The sequence below is a fragment of the Ursus maritimus genome, unplaced genomic scaffold (genome assembly GCF_017311325.1).
Source record: "Ursus maritimus isolate PB19 unplaced genomic scaffold, ASM1731132v1 scaffold_25, whole genome shotgun sequence".
Lineage (NCBI taxonomy): Eukaryota > Metazoa > Chordata > Mammalia > Carnivora > Ursidae > Ursus > Ursus maritimus.
Window position 1 is genome coordinate 39531304 of NW_024425008.1, and position 20947 is coordinate 39552250.

Genomic DNA, 20947 nt, shown 5'->3' on the forward strand with positions numbered 1-20947 from the left:
AGTCGTTTAAGTGTCCAGCTCTTGACTTCGGCTTAGGTCATGATCTCAGGGTCCTTGGACCAAGCCCTGCATTGGGCTCTGCATTCAGTGGGGAGTCTGCTTGAGGATTCTCTCTCCCTTTCTCTCTGCCCCTCTCCTCTTCCCCTGGAAAAATAAATAAATCTTTTAAAAAAACTGTGGTCATAGGAGAAAATTCATTGAAATACAAAAATGAAGAGAAGACAGATAAATAGTTTCATGATTTGTGTTTGATTATAAATAGCCAGCGTTTATTGTATACTTCCTTTTTAAAACAGTTCAACATAAAAACAAACTGATTTTCATAACTGACAACTATGTATAAATTATTAAATAAACACAAATGTTTCTAATGATTGAATCATCTTTTTGATGATTGACTCATAAAAGATTGGAATTGAACTTCACAGAAAATGGTAGTGAGAAATGGACCAGTTAGACATCATCTTTGGTAGTAGAGAGGGGACTTATATCCTGGGTTTGGGACTTTTGAAGTATTTTTCCAGAATTTGAAATGAAAGTTTTAACATCTCTTCCTGAAAATGCTTGCATTTGCAGGGTACCTGGGGGGTCAGTCGGCTGAGTGTCTGACTCTTGGTTTCAGTTCAGGTCATGATCTCATGGGTGGTGAGATTGAGTCCTGCACCCAGCTTCATGCTCAGTGGGGCATCTGCTTGAAGATTCTCTCCCTCTGCTCCTCCTGCCACTCACTCTCTCTCTCTCTCTCTCAAATAAATATATAAATCTTTTTATTTTTTTTTTAAAGATTTTATTTTATTTATTTATTCGACAGAGACAGCCAGCGAGAGAGGAAACACAAGCAGGGGGAGTGGGACAGCAAGAAGCAGGCTCATAGCAGAAGAGCCTGATGTGGGGCTCGATCCCATAACGCCGGGATCACTCCCTGAGCCGAAGGCAGACGCTTAACCGCTGTGCCACCCAGGCGCCCCTATAAATCTTTTTTTAAAAAAATTCTTGCATTTGGTTTATTAGGAAGAATGAGATACTATCCTCCTCATAGGCCAGTTGAGAGTATTTTTAGGGATAATAAAATCAGTATAGTATGTCAAAGGACGTAAAGAGGAAAGGGTTGTATTCACAGTTGGCCAGTCCTAATTCATTCAATTTGCTGAAAATGAAACAAAAAATTTACAGTTGAATTCACACATACATTAGTAACTGAGCTTGACACTTCATTTTTATGAGAGTTGATATAACTTTTAAAAATTCAGTCGACATTTATTAAGCACCATGAATACACTTAGCTTTATGCATTGTGTCTAGGAGCTATGGTAGTAGTTCAACCTTGATAATTTGAAATCCCTAGGAAATGAATTTTTCTGAATAGCCCAGTTTTCAGGGCAGATGAAGTCTCCCTTCTTAAAAATATAACTATTTTGGATGACACTTTGAACGTCTTTCTTTTTTTATTAAATAGAGTAAATTAAATGATTCTTTTGAAGTTATTAATTTCAAAAATTTTATCCTATTTCCTTTTTTAGAAAAATCCTATTGATATACCATTAGTTTAATACCACCTTGGAGGAGAGGGGAGGGGAAGACTACTTAGAAGATTCACTCATTATTGTATAAATAAAAAATAGTCAATATCTATTCATACAATTTTACTTCCTCTAGTATCACCAGTTTGATCCTGGCTGCTCTTGACACCCAGGAAAGATCCTTTAGACTCAATTTTGGCCATCAGCAGTGATGCAGGCACCATGATGATATGAGACATCACGGCAACTCGCTGCCCTTCCTTCCCAACATTAGTAATCTTGCTGTCCATAGCACCTCTCATATTTTCAGTCTGGCTCCAAGGCATGTCAAAGAATCCTAAGGTTTCTTGTGCACTCACTAGTGTTTAAGCTGGATGTTTTCATTTTTTCTTACTTGAATTACATATTAACAATTCAAAGAAAAATGAAGACTTTAAAATAGCCAGTTGCTTCTGACCTGAGCAAAAGACCTTTCTAGACAAATGTCAGACCAGTCTCCTAGTCTGGAAATTCTGTCTCTTCCCAGAGGTTTGGCAGTTTCTTTTGCCTTCAGCTGCATCACCAGGCCCATGACAGACGGTGAACTTCCCATTTCAAGCCTCCATCCCAGCACAGATTTTGAGGTCCTTTTAAGCAACAAATTAAATTAAAGTCAACCCTGGTGGTGCCTTTAACGTAGGCAACTCAGCTGAAGGACTTAACCGATTCCCTTAACACACATGTGACTTCCCACACATATAGGCAGTGACCACCTGTCAGTGCTTATTTCTTTGCCTGATGGCTTGCAAGCATTTTGCAACATCAATTTTAAAATGTGTCTTCATTTCAGAATGTAATGAAGGCAGAACTATATCCTAACATACTGTTTAAATTCTGAGGTCTGATTTTTATCCTGACAACTGCTTCTCAGAGCTGTCAGGATGTCTGCCTAGAGTCGGTTCTTATTTTTTCAGAGCCTAAAATCATAGTTTGGTGGCCTTTATTGGGACGCTCCATTCACCGTTTCTTTACTTCCAGGTTCTCAGGCCCAGTCTAGTTTGGAGAGGTTGCTGGATAGTTGGGCTTCAGCAATGGTCAATCTGAGGAGATCCACTCTCTTATCAAATATAATTCCTTCACATGTGCGTCAGATCTCATCTCCATAAATCCAAAGTCACACTCCACCACCTGTCCATCTTGAATCATCAGTTTTGGTTCTCTATGTCATCGTTTCCATCAGTGTACAAACATAGTGTTATTTCTGCATCTTAAATAAAATTTTATTTTTTTCTCTGAATCGCCCACTTCCTCTTCCAGCAACTGCCTCAATTTGTTTGCTCTGCTTTGTAGAACTTCTTGAAAAAGTTGTCTATAGTCACTGTCTGTAATGGCTTTTTTCCCTTTCTTTTGAAAAATTATTTTTACTCTGGAAATAATCTCAAAGGTACAATAGGGTTGCAAATGCAGTACAAAGAATTTTGTTTTCCCCTGAACCATTTGAAAATAAGTTTTCAACAGTTGCCCCATCACTCCACCAAATACTTTAGCGTGCGTTTCCTGTAAGTAAAAACATTCTTCTACATAATGATAATGCAGTCATCAGAATTAGGAAGTTAACACTGATATGTTACTACTTTTTAATCCCCAGACCCCATTTAAGTATTGCAAATACCCTAGCAATATCCTTTTGGTTTTTTTGTTTTGTTTTTTTTTTAAGATTTTATTTATTTATTTGACAGAGAGAGAGACAGCCAGCAAGAGAGGGAACACAAGCAGGGGGAGTGGGAGAGGAAGAAGCAGGCTCCCAGCGGAGGAGCCTGATGTGGGGCTCGATCCCAGAACGCCGGGATCACGCCCTGAGCCGAAGGCAGATGCTTAACGACTGCGCTACCCAGCCGCCCCTAATACTATCCCTTTGAGTAAAAGAACCCAGTTCAGAATCATGTGTTGCATTTAGTTGTCCTGTCCATAGAATTCCTTGACACTTTTGAAGGTTACGGGCCATTCATTTTGTAGAATACCGCTCAAGTTGGGTTTGTCAGATAACTCCTTATGATTAAATTCAAGTAACAAGATGGGAACATTAATATAGAATTGATGGAGATATTTGCCTCATTATATTTTATCAGTGGCATATGATTTCAAACTGTCACTTACTGGTGATGTTAACTTCAATTACTTAATTAAGGTGTTATCTTCCAGTTTTTTCATGTAAAGTTCTTCTTTTGTCTTTTGTAGTTAATAAATATTTGGATCTTGGGAGACGGACCTTGAGACTATATTCACTATCCCCACTCCTCATCAAACGTTCTATTTTTAAAAACTTATTTAATTATATTGATATAGACTCATGGCTTCCTCTTTTATTTGGTGGTTTATAATCTGCTACTATCATCATTTATTTTGATGTTTAATTGGCACAGACTAAAAAGGTAGCTACTATGTCCTTTTTTTTTTTACTATTTTTTTAATTTTTTTATTATGTTATGTTAGTCGCCATACAGTACATCCTTAGTTTTTGATGTAATGTTCCATGATTCATTGTTTGCGTATAACACCCAGTGCTCCATGCGATATGTGCCCTCCTTAATACCCATCACCGGCCTATCCCAATCCCCCACCCCCCTCCCCTCTGAAGCCCTCAGTTTGTTTCCCAGAGTCCATAGTCTCTCGTGGTTCATTCCCCCTTCTGTTTACCCCCCCTTCATTCTTCCCTTCCTTCTCCTACTGATCTCCCTGCTATTTCTTATGTTCCATAAATGAGTGAGACCATATGATAATTGTCTTTCTCTGCTTGACTTATTTCACTTAGCAAATCTCCTCCAGTCCCGCCCATGTTACTGCAAATGTTGGGTAAACATTCTTTCTGATGGCTGAGTAATGTTCCATTGTATATATGGACCACATTGTACTATGTCCTTCTGACATGACTCTGTCTTTCCTTGAGCTTCTTTAGTGCTTGGCACAAAAAGATGGTGTAGGGTCCTCTTATTATTTCCCTGCCCCAACCACCCTTTTCTTTAAGAGCAATACTTCCTTTGAGGACAGTATTTAGAAGTGAAAATATTCACTCCTAAATTAGTGTTTTAGTTGTTCTCACTGCTGAAGTGTTTGAAGTGTTGCTGCTCCAGGTTCCTTTCAGTGGACAGAGTTTGAGAATAGTATACATGTCTATTTATTTCTTTATCTTTGTATCTGTATATATGTAACCATGAGTTCACACCAACACCACCAGGTCCTGTCCTACACCACAGAGTATATTCCGGCTTTCTGCTTCTCATATTTGTAACTCCCTTCACTGACAATGAGGATCCTAGCTCCCCTGGTCCTTATTTGGCCAACTCTCCTGTAGGGAACCAACGTCCCATTCCACGACCTCTCCTCCTGACATGGATGCACTCGCATCCCACTCAGGCCCCTACACTCCTCACCAGGCTATCCTCCGTAGAGATGCTGTTCTTGCCCGGCTCAAGCTCTGACCTCCCACCATGGGCCCCTGACCTAGTGTGGAGCCCACTTTGCTTAGTCTCACCCAATCCCTTTAAGACTGAATTGTTCATGAAGAAGAAGGAGGAGGCCCCATTTGCTCGTAAACCCATTCTATTGAGGCTTTCACTCTCACCATTCTCTTGAACCTTCTCTCACCAAGGCTGCTGATGACTGCAGATAGCTAAAACTAATAGTTCTCCATTTCATCGTACTTGACCTACTGGCAGCATTTGTCATGGTTGATGACTCCTTATGCCTTGAAGCATTTTCTTCAGCATTTGGCTCTCAACAGTCCCTACTCTCACAGGTACCTATATCTAAATTTCCTTTTCTGGCTCCTCTTAGGGTCCCCAGCTTCTTACATTGAAGCGTTCCAGGGTTCAGTACTTCTCCCTCTCTTTTCTATCTAAATATACTCTCTTGATGATCTTGTTCATTCCCAAGGCTTTACGTACCTTCTATATGGCCTTGATTCCCAAATTTATAGCTCTAGTCTACACCTCTCTCAAACTCCAGCATTGTATATCTCACTAACAGACATTTTAATTCCAAACTTAAACTGTATTCCTGATATCACCCCCAAAACTTCCCCTGCAGCTTTCACCAGCTGAAATGAGAACAGCTTTGTCTATTTGTTCAGTCCAAAAACTTTAAGAGTTAGCCTTTAGAGTTCTTTTGTATTCATACCCTTTCTCCAGTCCATCATAAATTCCTGGTGATTCTACATTCAAATACTGTTTATCCAGAATTATACCACCTTACACCACCTCTGAACCACTGCCATCTCTCTCTTGGATTATGGCAGTAGTCTCCAGGGCAGTCTCTACTTCGACCCGTGACTCCCACAAAGTACTTGCTGCTTTCCACAGAGCATTCAGAGTACTCCTTTACAATGCAGATCAGTGCCTCCCCTTCATTCTGTGAGTTTTCACCCAAAGATTAATTACCTTCTCATTTAAGCCTAACTATTGCGATCTGTTCCCCACCGCCCTACACACACACACATTCTTAATCCCTTTTACCCTGTTCTACTTTTCATTTCCTTATAAAACTTACTACCCTCTGGGGCACGTGGGTGGTTGATTTTGGCTCAGGTCATGATCTCAGGGTTGTGAGATTGAGCCCTATGTTGGGCTCTGCACTGGGTGTGGAGCCTGCTTGAGATTCTTTCCCTCTCCCTCTGCCCCTCCTGCCTGCTCTCTCCCTCTCTAAATCAATCGATCAATCAATCAATTAATCTTACTACCTTCTAACATTCTCTATAACTACTATGCTTTCTTTTCTGTTCTCTTTACATTTTCCCGTTCAAATACTGTATAGGCAATTGGATTATGCTGTACATCAGTGTATTTTGATTCTTGTTTCTTCATCTGGGGTTTGTTGAGTTGCTTGAACCTGTGGGTTTGTTGTTTTCATCAACCATTAAGTCTTTTCAGCTACTATGTCTTCAGATATTGTTTTTTCTTTCTTCTGTACCCACAACCTTTCTCCTGTCCTTCAGAGACCCCAATTCTATGTGTTTTCAGGTCCTTAAGTTATCTTCTAGCTTAGGTGCTCTGTTCATATTTTTTCAGTCTATTTTCTCTCTGTACTTCATTTTGGAGAGTTCCTATTATTGTCTTCAAGTTCACTCATCTCTTCTTCTTCAGTGTCTAAATCTGCTGCTAATTCCATCCAATGTATTATTTATCTCCAGAGATTTGATTTGCTCTTTAAATATTTTCCATGTCTCTTTTTATCTTCCTCTACCTTCTTGATTTTATGGACAGTATTTACAATAGCTATCTTAACAACATCCTTATCTATTAGTTTTATCATCTGTGCCAATTCTGGGTCTTCTTCTTTGTATTAATTTTTCTCCTTATATCGAAGAGATTTTTTTTCCCACTTAATGATGTGCTTGAATTTTTTTATTGGATTCTAGATATTGTGGCATACTGGAATTTTTTGTATTCTTTTTAATATTTGGGGGTTTTGTTCTATGGTGCAATTCAGTTACTTGGAAACATTTTGATCTATTTCAGACTTACTACTGAACCTTGACAGGTGCACCCATAGCAGCCTTTAACCTAGGCCAATTTGGCACCACTCCTGAAGCAATACCCTTTATAGAGCTCTACTCAACCCCCCATATAGGGCTCTACTCTGCCAATGGAGGCACAAACTACTCCAGCCCTGTGTGATCACCAGGGATGTTCCACTTGATCCTTTCTGAATATTTTTGCACAGCCTCAAGCAGTTTTCTCCCACATATGTGCTGATCTGTATTCAGCTAAAGACTCAAAAGGAATCCTCTGGAGGCCTCCAGAGCTCATACTTTCTCTCACCTTCTTTCTATGTCTATGTAGCCCTTTCTTCTCTGTTACTCTTTCCTCAACTCAAGGAGATTCCTTAACTCTGTTGTGGTGGCCTTTCCCTGTGCCATGGCCTAAAAACCCTTATTGCAGAATCAGCTGGGACAATCATGGGGCTTATGTTATCTCCCTTCTCTCACTGATCACTGTCCTGTGCTGCCTGTTGCCAAACATTTATAAACTACTTGTTCCTATATTTTTTCCAGTTTAATTAGTGTGTGTTTTTTTCATCATAGTCTGAATTAGAAGTCTAGAAAATTATGTAAGTTCAGCAAGGACAGAAGTCTTTGGTATTTTGTTCCTTTATTATTCCAAGAATGCAGACCTAAGCCTGGCTTAAGGTATTCAGTAAATATTAGTTGAATAGAATATTAATTGAATAAGATTATGTTTGAGAACTCCTTCAGCAATTATCTGAGTGTCTGCCATGTGTCTGGCACTGGTGATACAGTGGTAGATAAAGCAGATATGGTTTTTGCCTTCCTAGGGTATAGTGCCTAAAGGGAAAGACAAATATCAAACAGCAAATAAACAATGGTTGTCATTATAAATTGTGAGAAGTGTTTCTCTATAAAGGAAAAGAATGAGAAGAAAGAACATAATGAGGAAAGTCATTATTGGATGAAGTGGTCATTAAAGACATAGGCAATATTTCAGCTGACTCCTAAAGGAAGAGAAGGAGCCAGGCTATTGATAAAATGGGGAAGAGAATGTTCCAGGGAATTGTATATGTGAAGCTCTGAGGCAGAAAAGAACTTGGAGCTTCCATGACATTAGCAGAGACGTGTGGGGAGGGAAGAATGCCACACATGAAATTGGAAAGATGGGCAGGCCCAAAGCATACGGGACCCACGGGCTGTTTTTGTTTGTTTTTTTTAAGATTTTATTTATTTATTTGACAGAGAGAGAGAGACAGCCAGTGAGAGAGCGAACACAAGCAGGGGGAGTGGGAGAGGAAGAAGCAGGCTCCCAACGGAGGAGCCTGATGTGGGGCTCTATCCCAGAATGCTGGGATCACGCCCTGAGCCGAAGGCAGACGCTTAACAACTGAGCCACACAGGCGCCCCCCCACAGGCTGTTTTAAGATGTTTTGGTTCTCTACAAGGTACAATGGGAAACTATTAGAGGTTTGAGTAAGACAGTGCTATGAGCCAATTTATATTTTTAAATTAACTTTCTAGCTGCAGTATGGAAAATACTACTCTTGGCACAGTAGCGAAAGCTGGGAATTCATTTACAACTGAGATTCTTAAACTTCTTTCTGCCCTAGACCTGTTTGGCAGCCTACTGAAGCATATGGTCTCCTTCCCAGAGTAATGTTTTCAAATTACAAAGGGAACTAATCATATTGAAATACAGTTTATCAGAATAGTTTTTAGCAGAACATTTGTGATAGAGTTATATATGTTTTCCTTTATTAACTGATTATATAAGATCTAATAGTGGTGGATGAACATTAATGAAATGTTGAAATGTTTGGAATAACTTGTAATGTGATGGGAAATATCTGATTTCTATGGCTAACCAAGTCAGAGGGACTGCTAATGCTACTGTTCTGTGATGTCTACATCTGGGAATGTAATGGACAGAAATGCTAATAAATCTCCATTTGAGGTTAGTGAAGATAAAGATGTAATTTTGATCATTGATATTCACAGACCACCCCCTGAATTCTATCCATTGACCCTGTGTCAGTCCATTTGAGCTCCTATCATGGAATACCATGCTGGGTGGCTTATAAACAACAGACGTTTTTTTCTCACAGTTTTGGAGACTGGGAAGTCCAGCATCAAGGCACTGGCAGATTCCATGTGCAGTGAGAGCCTGCTTCCTGGCTAATGGAAGGCCGACCTCACACTATGCTCCCACATGGCAGAAGGGGCGAGGGAGCTCTGGGGTCTCTCTTATACTCTCTCTTATAGCGTTAATCCCATTCATGAGAACTCCAGATTCCATCACACTGGGAAGTAAGTTTCAACATATAAATTTGGGAGGGCGTGAACGTTCAGTTTATAGCAGACCCCTTGGAAAAGCCAATAAATCATTTTTATTTAAGAGGTTATTTCCATAAGCATGGAGAAAGAAAATGGGGGCTTAAACTTGGGTAGTCAATGACAATGACAATAAGGAGATAAATTTGGAATATTTTTGGAGGAATAATCAACAGGACAAAAAAGAGAGAGATTGCCCAGGGTTATTGGGGAAATCTTAATGGAAGCAGGCCTAGGAATATATAATGTAAGGGACGCTGTGTGCAGAACGTTAGCAGGGGTAGTCGGAAAGACTTGCCAGGCCGACTATTGCTGTGACTCATTTAAGGTAGGGGACAAGGATGAGGCTATGGGTTAGAAAGGAAGAGTATTCATAGGTTTAAGTCAGGAACACTGACCTCTACTCAGCCACTCATGAGCTGTGAGACCTACATACAGCAAACATCTTCCTAATGAAGCCTCAAATTCACATATTTAAGATGAGGACAATAATAGCTTGTGACCCATAATATTGTTGTAAGGATTAAATAAGATACTGTATGTAAAGTGGCTAGCACAGTTCTGACATATAGCAAGGGCAGATAAATATTAGTAATTATTCTTTCTACTGCTAAGATTCTGACAGTGTGTTGGACTGTCACCCACAGGGAGCTGCAGTCTAGTTAAGGAAACAAGATAAAACTCAGAAAATACTTTGAGAAAGAAACCATTCAGAATGAAGTGTTCAAATATGAGATATAAGCAACTCTTAAGCTATTCATTTTGCCCAGTGTAGCACTTTATGTATTATAAAAAGATTTTGAAAGTTGCTGCAACACACAGGCCTACCTTGTTCTGTTGTGCTTTGCTTTAGTGCGTTTCTCAGGTACCGCAGTTTCTACACATTGAAGGGTTTTTGGCAACCCTGCATTGAGCAAGTCTATTTGTGAAATTTTTCCAATAGCATTTGCTCCCTTCATGTCTCTGTGTCACATTTTGGTAATCCTACCAATATTTTAAACTTTTTCATGATTTGTTTTGGTGATCTGTGACTAGTGATTGTGACTTGCTGAAAACTCAGATGATGGTTAGCAATTTTTAACAATGAAGTATTTTTGAATTAAGGTATATACATTGTTTTCTTAGGCATAACGCTATTGCTCAGTTAATAGACCACAGTATAGTGTAAACATAACTTTTATATGCCCTGGGGAACAAAAATTTCACTTGACTCATTGTATTGTGGTATTCCCCTTATGGCAGTGGTCTGGAACTGAACCTGCAATATTTCTAAGGTACGCCCGTGTTTGTGTGTGAACATTACAGATGAGTAGGGGTGGAGCTGGATCTCTTCTTAGCAAGTGAGTTTTAGATATTGTTGCCTAGTCTTTGCTGCTTACAGCTGAGCTCCTGTTTGGGGTAATAATGACTATGGCTCAACAAGTAAAAGGCACACACACAAAAAAAGTAATTGAGATTCAGTCTGAAAGTCTGTCCTTTGCTTTCACTTAGAGGAGCTAAGACAAGAACAGGCTGCTTCCTTTCATTCCATCATAGTAGCATTTCATAAAGATGCACAAAGAATTTCAATTTCCCCCTTTGGAACCAGCCCTGCCTTTGAGTAGCTCGTATGTAGATAGCTGTGGCTTAATGGCAAAGCATCAAGGGTTCAGTTCTTTTTCTGCCAAGTGCTTTGCTATGTGACATTGAACAACTCAAGCCATCTGCTGAGGCTTAATTTTTCACCTGTGAAAGGAATTTAATGCTTCTTACCTCAGGATTATTGTGTAGAGCAAAAGAGAAAACCCAATGTCTGAAATAATAGGAGCATAATAAAAATATTTTTATAAGCAGTGTAATGTCAATTAAAGAGCAACGCTTTAAGCCAAAAACTGTAACAAGAGACAAAGGTCCTTATATTAATGATAAAGGGGTCAATTCATCAAGAGGATATAACCATCATAAATATATATATACCCAATACAAGAACACCTAAATATATTAAGCAAATATTACCAGACCTGGGACACCTGGGTGGCTCAGTCGGTTAAGCATCTGCCTTCGGCTCAGGTCATGATTCCAGGGTCCTGGGATCAAGTCCCACATTGGGCTCCTTGTTCAGTGGGAAGCCTGCTTTTCCCTCTGCCTGCCACTCCTCCTGCTTATGCTCTCGCTCTCTCTTTGACAAATAAATAAAATATTTTTTTTAAAAAAGCAAATATTACCAAACCTGATAAGAGAAATAAACAACAATAAAATAATAGTAGGAAATTTAATAGCCCACTTGAAGAATGGATAGATCACCCAGACAGAAAGTTCATAAGGAAACGCTGGACTTGAACTATACTTTAGACCAAATGGATCTAAAAGACATATACAGAACATTCTCTCCAACAGCAGCAGCATACATGTTCTTCTCAAGTGTACATTTTATGTTCTTCAGGATAGGACAAATAATAGGCCACAAAGTAAGTCTTAGCTAATTTAAGAAGACTAAAATTGTACCAAGAATCTTTTCCAACCACAGTGGTATGAAACTACAAATCAATAACAGGAGGAAAACTGGACAATTCACACATATGTGGAAATTAACACACTCCTGAACAGCACACCAATGGACCAAAGCAGAAATTAGAAAATAAAAAAATATCTGAAAACAAAAAAGTGGAAACACAACATCCCTAAACTTAGGAGACGCAGCAAAAGCAGTTCCAAGAGGGAAGTTTCCTTTTACCTACATTAAAAAAAAAAAAAAAAAGAAAAGAAAAGAAAAAAGAAAGGTCCTAAAAAACCTAACTTTAAACCTCAGGAACTAAAAAACAACAAATTAAGCCTGAAGTTAGCAGAAGTAAGGAAATAAAGATGAAAGCAGAAATAAATGAAATCGTAACAAAGATAAGAGCAGAAATAAATGAAATAGAGACCAGAAAAATAAAAGATCAATGAAACCTAGAGCTGGTTTTTGAAAAGATGAACAAAACTGACAAATCCTTAACTAGGCTAAGAAGAAAAAGAGGGAAGACTCAAATAAAACCAGAAATGAAAGAAGACATTGCTGTTGATACCACAGAAACACAAAGGGTCATAAGAAACTACTATGAAAAAATTATGTGCCAATAAATTGGATAACCTAGAAGAAATGGATAAATTCCTAGAAGCATATCACCTTCCAAGACTAAATCATGAAGAAATAGAAAATCTGAACAGACCAAGAAAGAGTAAAGAGATTGAATCAGTAATCAAAAAGCTCCCAACAAGGAAAAGCCCAAGTCCAGATGGTTTCCCTGGTGAATTCTACCAGACATTTAAAAAAGAATTTATGCTAATCCTTCTCAAAGTCTTCCAAAATCAAAGAGAAGGGAATACTCCCAAACTCATTATAAAAAGGCAGAATTACCCTGTTACTAAAGCCAGATAAGGATACTACAAGTTAAGAAAACTACAGACCAATATCCCTGGTGAAAAGATGCAAAAATTCTTTATAAAATATTAGCAAACCAAATTCAAGAGCACAACGAAAGGGCCATACACCACAGTTAAGTGGAATTTATCCCTGAGATGCAAAGATGGGACAACAGATCAATAAATGTGACACATCACATTAATAGAATGAAAGGTAAAAATCATATAATCATCTCAATAGAGGCAGAAAAAGCATTTAACAAAATACAACATTGTTTTGTAATAAAAACTCAATAAATTGGGCATAGGAGCCTCAACATGGGCAGTTGGGCATTGGGCCTCAATAGGATAAAGTCCATATATGACAAGCTCACAGCTAGCATCATCCTCAATGATGAAAGATTGAAAGCTTTTCTTCTAAGATCAGGAATAAGACAAGGGTTCCCGCTTTCACCACTCCTATTGAACATAGTACTGGAAGTCCTAGCCAGAGCAGTCAGGCAAGAAATAGGAATAAAAGGCATCCAAGTCAGAAAGGAAGAAGTGAAACTGTCTCTGTCGGAAGATGATATGATCTTATATATAGAAAATTCTAAAGATCTCACACAAAAAAACTTAGAAACTAAGCAGTTAAGTAGCAGGATACAAAATCAGCATCAGACATCTATTGTGTTTTTATACAAAAAAATGAAATAGAAAAAGAAAATGTCATTCATAATAGCATCAAAAACAATAAAATACTTAGAAATAAATTTACCCAAGAACGTGAAAGGGTTGTACCCTGAAAACTAGGACTTGGATGAAAGAGATTGAAGACACAAATAAATGGAAAGTTAGTCTGTGTTCATAGATCAGAAGAATTAATATTGTTAAAATGTCCATACTACCCAAAACCATCTATAGATTCACTGCAATCCATATCAAAATTCCAATGGCATTTTTCACAGAAATAGAAAAAAAAATCACAAAATTCGCATGGAACCACAAAAGAACCTGAATAACCAAAGCAATCCTGAGAAGCACAAACCTGGAGGCATCACACTTCCTGATTTCAAACTCAGTTACAAAGCTATAGTAATCAGAACAGTATGGCATAAAAAGTAGACACACAGGCCAATGGAACCAAATAAAGAGCCAAGAAATAAACCCTAATATATACCATCAACTAATATTTGACAAAGGAGCCAAGAATACTTAATAGGGAAGAGCTCATCTCTTCAATAAATGATGTTGGGAAAATTGGATAATCACATGCAAAAGAATGAAACTTGATCCACATCTTACACCACCCACAAAAATTAACTCAAAATGGATCAAAGGCTTAAATGTAAGACCTGAAGCTGTAAAACTCCTAGAAGACATAGGGAGTGAGCTCCTTGACATTGGTCTTGACAGTGATTTCTTGAATATGACAGCAAACATACCTGCAACAAAAGCAAAAATGAATAAGGGCTCTACATGAAACTAAAAGGTTCTGCACAGCAAAAGACACAATCAACAAAATGAGAAGGCAGCTTATGGAAAAGGAGAAAATATTTGCAAGCCATATATATGGTAAGGGGTTAACATCCAAAATATATAAAGAACTCATGCAAGGAAAAAAGTCTGATTAAAAAATGGGCTGAGTAACTGAGCCAACATTTTTCCAAAGAAGACATATAAATGGCCAACAGGTATGTGAAAAGATGTTCAACAACACTAATTACAGGAATGCAAATCAAAAGCACAATGAGCTATCTTCTCATACCTGTTAGAATGGCTGTTATCAAAAAACAAGTGACAACAAGTGTTGGTAAAGATGTGGAGAAAAGGTAACCCTATGTTCTCTTGGTGGGAAAGTATGATGGTGCAGCCAGCATGGAAAACACTATGGACGGTCCTCAAAAAGTTAAAAGTAGAACTACCATCTGATCCAGCCATCCCGGTTCTGGATATATAGCCAAGGGATATAAAATCAGAATATCAAAGAGTTATCTGCACCCCCATATTCATTGCAGCATTATTCACAATAGTCAAGATATGGAAACAACATAATTGTTCATCTGTGGATGAATAAAGAAGATGTTTTATGTACATACAATGGAATATTATTCAGCCATGAAAAACGGAAATCTGGCCATTTGTGATACTATGATGGGCCTTGAGAGCGCTACGCTAAGTGAGATAAGGCAGACAGAGAAAGACAAATACTGTATGATATCACTCACTTATGGAATCTAAAAAGTCTGACTCACAGAAACAGTAGAATGGTGGTTGCCAGGGGCTAGATGGTGAGGGAAGAGGTTAGTCAAAGGTTATAAACTTCCAGTTATAAGATGAATTAATTCTGGGGATTGAATGTACAGCATGATGACTATAGTTAACAATACTGTATTATATACTTGCAAGTTGCTAAAAGAGTAGATCTTAAATGTTCTCACCACACACATACAGAAAAAGCTAATTATGTGAGGTATTAATTAACCTACTACAGTTATCATTTCACGATATAGTAGTGTATCAAATCATTGCAATATACACCTTAAAGTCACACACCATCGTATATCAATTATATCTCAATAAAGCTGGAAAAAAGGTTAGTAAAAGATCTTAAATGCAAAAAAAAAAAAAAGTTGAGACTGACTTTTACACGACTCTACTGTACTGCATTGAACAGTGTCCCCTAAACCTACCTGGAACCTTAAAATGTGATCTTATTTGGAAGCAGGATATTTGTAGATGTAATCAAGTTGAGATGAGGTCATACTGGATTAGGGTAGGCCCTAATCCAGTGATTGGTAGGTAGGAAATTTGGGCATAGACAAGAGAATGTCATGTGAGGACAGAGACACACAGGACAGAAGGCCATGTGAAGATATGGGCAGAGATTGGAGTGATGCATTTATAAGCCAAGGGACACCAGGGATTGCTGGAAATGACCAGGCGCTGGCTAAGAAGCATGGAACAGATTCTCCTTGGGCCTCCAGTGGGAACCAGCCCTGCTGATAGCATGATTTTGAACTTCCAGTCTCTAGCACCAACTGTCAGAGAATAAATTTCTGTTGTTTTAAGTCACCCAGTTTGTGGCAGTTAAGGCAGACCGAAGAAACACACACATACTAATACCTATACCTCTTTATATCAGTCAGGGTAGACTAGGTTTTGTTGCAGTAACAAAAGGTCCTCTCCTCCCATTCTTAGGGGCTTACAACAACAAAGATAGACTTCTTATTCCCACCACATGTCCTTTACAGATCAGCTGCCCCTCGACACCATATCACTTTGGGCAGGGACCCTGGCAGGTGCAGCAGCCTCTATCCAGAATATTGCCTCTGGCCTGTGATGAAAGGAACATAGAGTCCGAAAATTCAAAGACTTATGGGGTTAGAAGATGAAAGCAGTAAACCATAAAATTGAAAGGGCTTTAAGGGACAAAGCTCTAATCAACTCGCTGTTAGGCAAGGACCAAATCAAGGGTGTGGCCCCTGTGCCTTTTGTTAAAACCTCTGAATCAATTAAGAGGTTCTCAGTAAATTATTTCAGTCGGACAAATTGGCAGAGCAAGAGCATGGCAAACTGCATCGGTTCTTGATGCTTCTGCCACAAAGTGACCCAGATCACTTCTCTCACATCTCATTGGCAGAGCAAGTCTGATGTCATCGTGTGGGTATGTGTAATCCACCTGTGGGGGGGAGGGGGCAGGCAGTGAATATTTTTAACAATGATATCATCCGTCCTACTCTTAGAGGATTGTCCTTTCAGTAGTCACTTTGAAAGACTATCATAGTAGTACAGTGATGTTAAAAGCTCTTCTGGAGTGATCTCCAGAGCAAATCTATTATGTCATGTAAGGAAGTGACTCTAACTTTATGGTTTTTGAGCCCAAATTGACATTCTTCAGGTGGATCGTCCACCTAGCCCCCAGATGTGGTTATAACTGACCTTTAGTTTATTCTCCCAAATGAAGTCCACCCTCAAGTAGTGAAAATTTGCCATTCTGAAGGCTGGTTGTAGGAAGGTATTCCAGACCATTCCCAAGAAGAAGCTACAGAAATGTGAGAAATAACTGCACCCCTGACATCACTGACCAGCCTCGCAGTGGGACTCCTTAAAAGAGACAGTGCCAGACTGAAGCAATATGTATTTCAGATGCATAATAAATTATAATGATATGTAATATATAAACATATAAAAATAGTACTGAAGTTACATATTTTATATATGTGCATTTTTTGTTTTATATAAAACACACACATGTATGTGTGTATGTATATATATATATATATATATATATATATATATATATATATATATATCCTGATGTGTTTGTTTAAAAAGGAAATGGGGGCACCTGAGTGGCTCAGTGAAGCCTCTGCCTTAGGCTCAGGTCATGATCTCAGGGTCCTGGGATTGAGCCCCACATTGGGCTCCCTGCTCGGTGGGGAGTCTGCTTCTCCTTCTCCGTCTGCCCTTGCCCTCCCTGCCGCGCACCCTGCTCCTGCGCGCTCACTCTCTCAAATAAATAAATACAATTTTTAAATATATATATACATACATAAAAATAAAAAGGAAATCAACATGGCTTCACCCATCCTGTGTGGAAAGCCTACTGTGTGCCAGGCACTAAGCGATTTGCGGGGATTATCTCGTTTAACCCTTGCAGCCAGGGCTGGGACTAGGGTGAGGTGAGGGGCACAAAATTGAGGGAGAACCCCCATTGTCAGGGCTGTACGAATGCAGGGTTGAGCCTCACGTGACCCTAACAGTGAGCACCCCAGTCCGTGTGCGCTGAGAGCCTCGCTCCCCTCGCCCTAGTCCGGACCTGCTGCAGACAGCCCCGTGAGATCGAGCTCCCCAACCCCCTTCCTTCCCACGAAGGAAACGGAGGTCCTCGGGAGGTTGGGCGCCCCACCTCCCTTTCCGGCGAGCTAGTGACCCGTGCAGCGCTCGGAGCTGAGCCCAAGTCCCCGGTGGGGGGGGAGGGGGGGGCAGCTGGACCCGAAGTCCGCGCTGGCTGCCTGCGCATGCGTCAATGCTTCCGCAAGTGCTTCCTCTTAAGGTCCGGTTGTTTTTGTCCTCAGGTATCCAAGGCGGCCGCAGACTTGATGGCCTACTGCGAGGCGCATGCCAAGGAAGACCCCCTGCTGACCCCCGTCCCGGCTTCAGAAAACCCATTTAGGGAGAAGAAGTTTTTCTGCGCCATCCTTTAAGTCTTCACGAGGAGCCTGAAGAGCCTCAGGGCTCCTGGGACACTGATGTCGAGGTTTAAGCGAAGTGGGCGCCTTTCTAGTCCACAGCATTTAAAGAGAGGGAGGAGAACCATCCTGGAAACTTCAGGCCATGCATGTTTAAAGAACCGGTCCCCTTGATGAGAATGAAAGCCAAACCACATCCGAGTTAAGAGATCTGATATCTGCAGAACTGCCTGGAGCAAGGGAATATGTAAAGATAAAATCCGCCTGATTTCTTTTCTGCTATCCCTCCCCAAACCTTATGTTTCTGCTTCATATTTAAAAAAAAATAATAAAAAAATAAAAACAGACAGCTGTACTGAGCTAAGATATGTATGACCTTCTTGGAATGACTATTGCCTTTAGAATACCCTTCGATAAGCTGAATTGTCCAGTGTAGCTGCGGTTTGGTTTAATGGCATTGATGTTTAGTCTTTGTGCCTTTTTTTTCCTTCTCCCCTGCCTCTCCTTCCACCCCTTCCCATTAGAGTAGTACAGAGAGAAGACTGAACTCCAAGGATGAGCACCCAAATGTTTAGGGAGCTGTTCCCCGTGGTTTGTCCTCATGGTAATAACAACAAAAAATGCCGGTTGTCTGTGTTCTCTTATCACAATCCCTAACATTTGTACATGATAGCTTTGATTCTGCAAGTAAAAGTAAATCATGTGTTGTGACTGGTGCTTTCATATATTTGTGACAATTTTTGAGTAATACTGCATGAAAATGTCCCTATGTTACATCCATTCAGAAGGTTTGTTGTTTTACTAAAGTTTGGAACAGGAATGAGAGAAAAGAAGCTAGAGAAGAAAAAACTCAGTGTCTTGAAAACTGAGATTACTTCAGAGCCGTAGCCATGCCTAAAATACCTCTGAGTTCACAGCGGCGTAAACGCCTCTTCAACGTATTTTCCAGAATCCAAAGCATTTTGGCTGTATCCAGGATCCAGGGCAGCACAGGAACCACCAAGCAGGAGAGGGAAGGAGGGATTCACCATCAATGGGGAGGCATTTCTGTCATAGAGTAAGAGCCAATTTCATCTTTCCCTGCATCGTGGAAATTCTAGATTGAAAGAACACTTTCTGTTTGTTCAAGAATCAAGAGAAATAAACCAATGGCTCCAGAGAAGACCTATTTGCAGAATCCTGGCTGTTCACCTGCCACAGAGAAGAGGTCAGGTGTGCCTCTACCCCCAGCCAGCAACACCAGAAAGCGTTCTGGCTCTCTTTTGCCACTGGGATGGTCTTTGCTTTTCACTCACCAGATTTTTCAGTAGAACCTTTTCTGTTGTTCTCCATCTTGAGTCTCTCAGTCCTTATTTACAACTTCCTTGCAGCTAGAGCTCTCTCTTCCTGAGAGATGATAGTGAAAGTGATTTTTCATTACAGCTCTAGCCTTCATCAGTAATGGAAGGTCCTGGTAACCTGCATCAATTTTTTTCTGTGTCATTCCCAGGCAAAAGAGGACCAGTCTTAGAGCTTGCTGTGTACTTTGAAATTGCAAAAGACTATTTCCAAATTAATTCTATTCTCTTTCTGTTCTCTTCCTTCTGTTTAAAAAAAAATGAAGAAGGAAAAGAAGATGTAAAAGCTTCGTATGCCAAGGACAGATTTTGAAAGAGTTAGTAAATACTTTCCCTAGCGCCTTTTATGGGCATGATGGTAAAAGAAAGCTCACACCTGGGGTGGGGGCAAGGGAATCCTGAGATATTTGCAAAATGTGTGAATCTAGTTCTATAACCAGATACTTCTGTTCAAACCTTGGGATGTTATTACAATCAGCGAAACGCTAATGAAGATTTAGTAGGAAGACCCTGGCAGAGTATTTATTAAACTAATATGGTATTGTACCATTAGCTTAGTAATACTGTGGAATCAGCTAAAACCATATCACATTTTTAAAATTAAGCCAAAACATGAATTGAATATGTGGTCACATAAAAACAACTCTGAATAAAGCACCTTTTGATGGTGATTAAGGCATCATTGTAAGACCCCAAGGATTTTCATAATCCACACCATTTATTTTTCTTAGAGGGATGCTTTATATTTTTATGTAAATCTAGATCTTTGGAGCAATTAAAATGGAATTAAAACTTGAAGGAAGCACTGTATTACGGCTCTGATAATTAAAAGTTAAGGAAGTTCCAAACTTGTGACCTTGTTTACAAAAGAGAAAAAGCAGAAAATACACAATCAATCTGAAATTAAGGAAAATGTTTGGGCTTTTTCATTACTTCATGTCCTGTAGTATGGTATATAATACCAGAGTCTTTATATGAGTTTTTGCTTATCGGTATTTTTACTTGTTAAGGGGGAAAGAAATCTTTTGATGACTTATACCTCTAAAGAGCTTTAATTCTGTTAGAAATTCAACAATCATTTCCACCAGCATAACTTTATCTTAAGGAATAACTAATAGGAAAATTTAACTTAATTATGCAAGGCCCTAATTTCTGTATATAATGTATTGGATAGTAATGAAAATCTGTCATGCAGTTAAACTGTAACAGTAACCTTCATATTAAGAAAAAAAATTGTATCGTCCTTAATATTAACTCTGGTTTCTTTTTTTCTTTCTTTTCCAATTTTAAACCAAGTACTATTTAATTTAAATTAGAGATTGCAAAACAGTGCTTTGATCTGAGGTTAATTTCAATAATAATATTTGAAAGAGATTGCTTACCAAGGAAAAATTAAAAACCATTTCTCCACGTACTCCTATTCACAAATGGGATTTGGGGAAATTAGACAGCATGCTAAGATTTTTGTAGTTGGTTTTTTTTTTTTAATATTTGCTTCAAGCTGGCAATGGTGAATTGTTACGTATCAATGTTTTCCCAACCCAAGGATTGTTCACATTTTTCCTATATAAGATCTATGGAGTGTGTCTTTCAGAGAGGAAACACAGGAATGTTAGAGCAGGGAAACCTGAATGTGATGTGCACATTTTCATCCCACACGGACAATGTATTTGTTTTAATAAATGGAATTTTCAAATTCATTTCATATGCAGTCAATTTCAT

The 20947-nt window shown here is 39.2% G+C and overlaps 1 protein-coding gene across 3 annotated transcripts in view; it reads left to right on the plus strand.

The window, feature by feature from the left end:
- The window catches only part of GNG2 (G protein subunit gamma 2), a 110974-nt gene extending 92739 nt beyond the window's left edge, over positions 1–18235 (plus strand). For all 3 annotated transcript variants that reach the window (XM_008701539.2, XM_040641827.1, XM_040641826.1), the window contains one exon: positions 17775–18235. In XM_008701539.2, coding sequence (XP_008699761.1) covers positions 17775–17903 — 129 coding nt within the window. In that variant the 3' untranslated portion in view covers positions 17904–18235. The remainder of the gene's footprint in view (positions 1–17774) is intronic.
- Positions 18236–20947: the final 2712 nt, after the last annotated feature.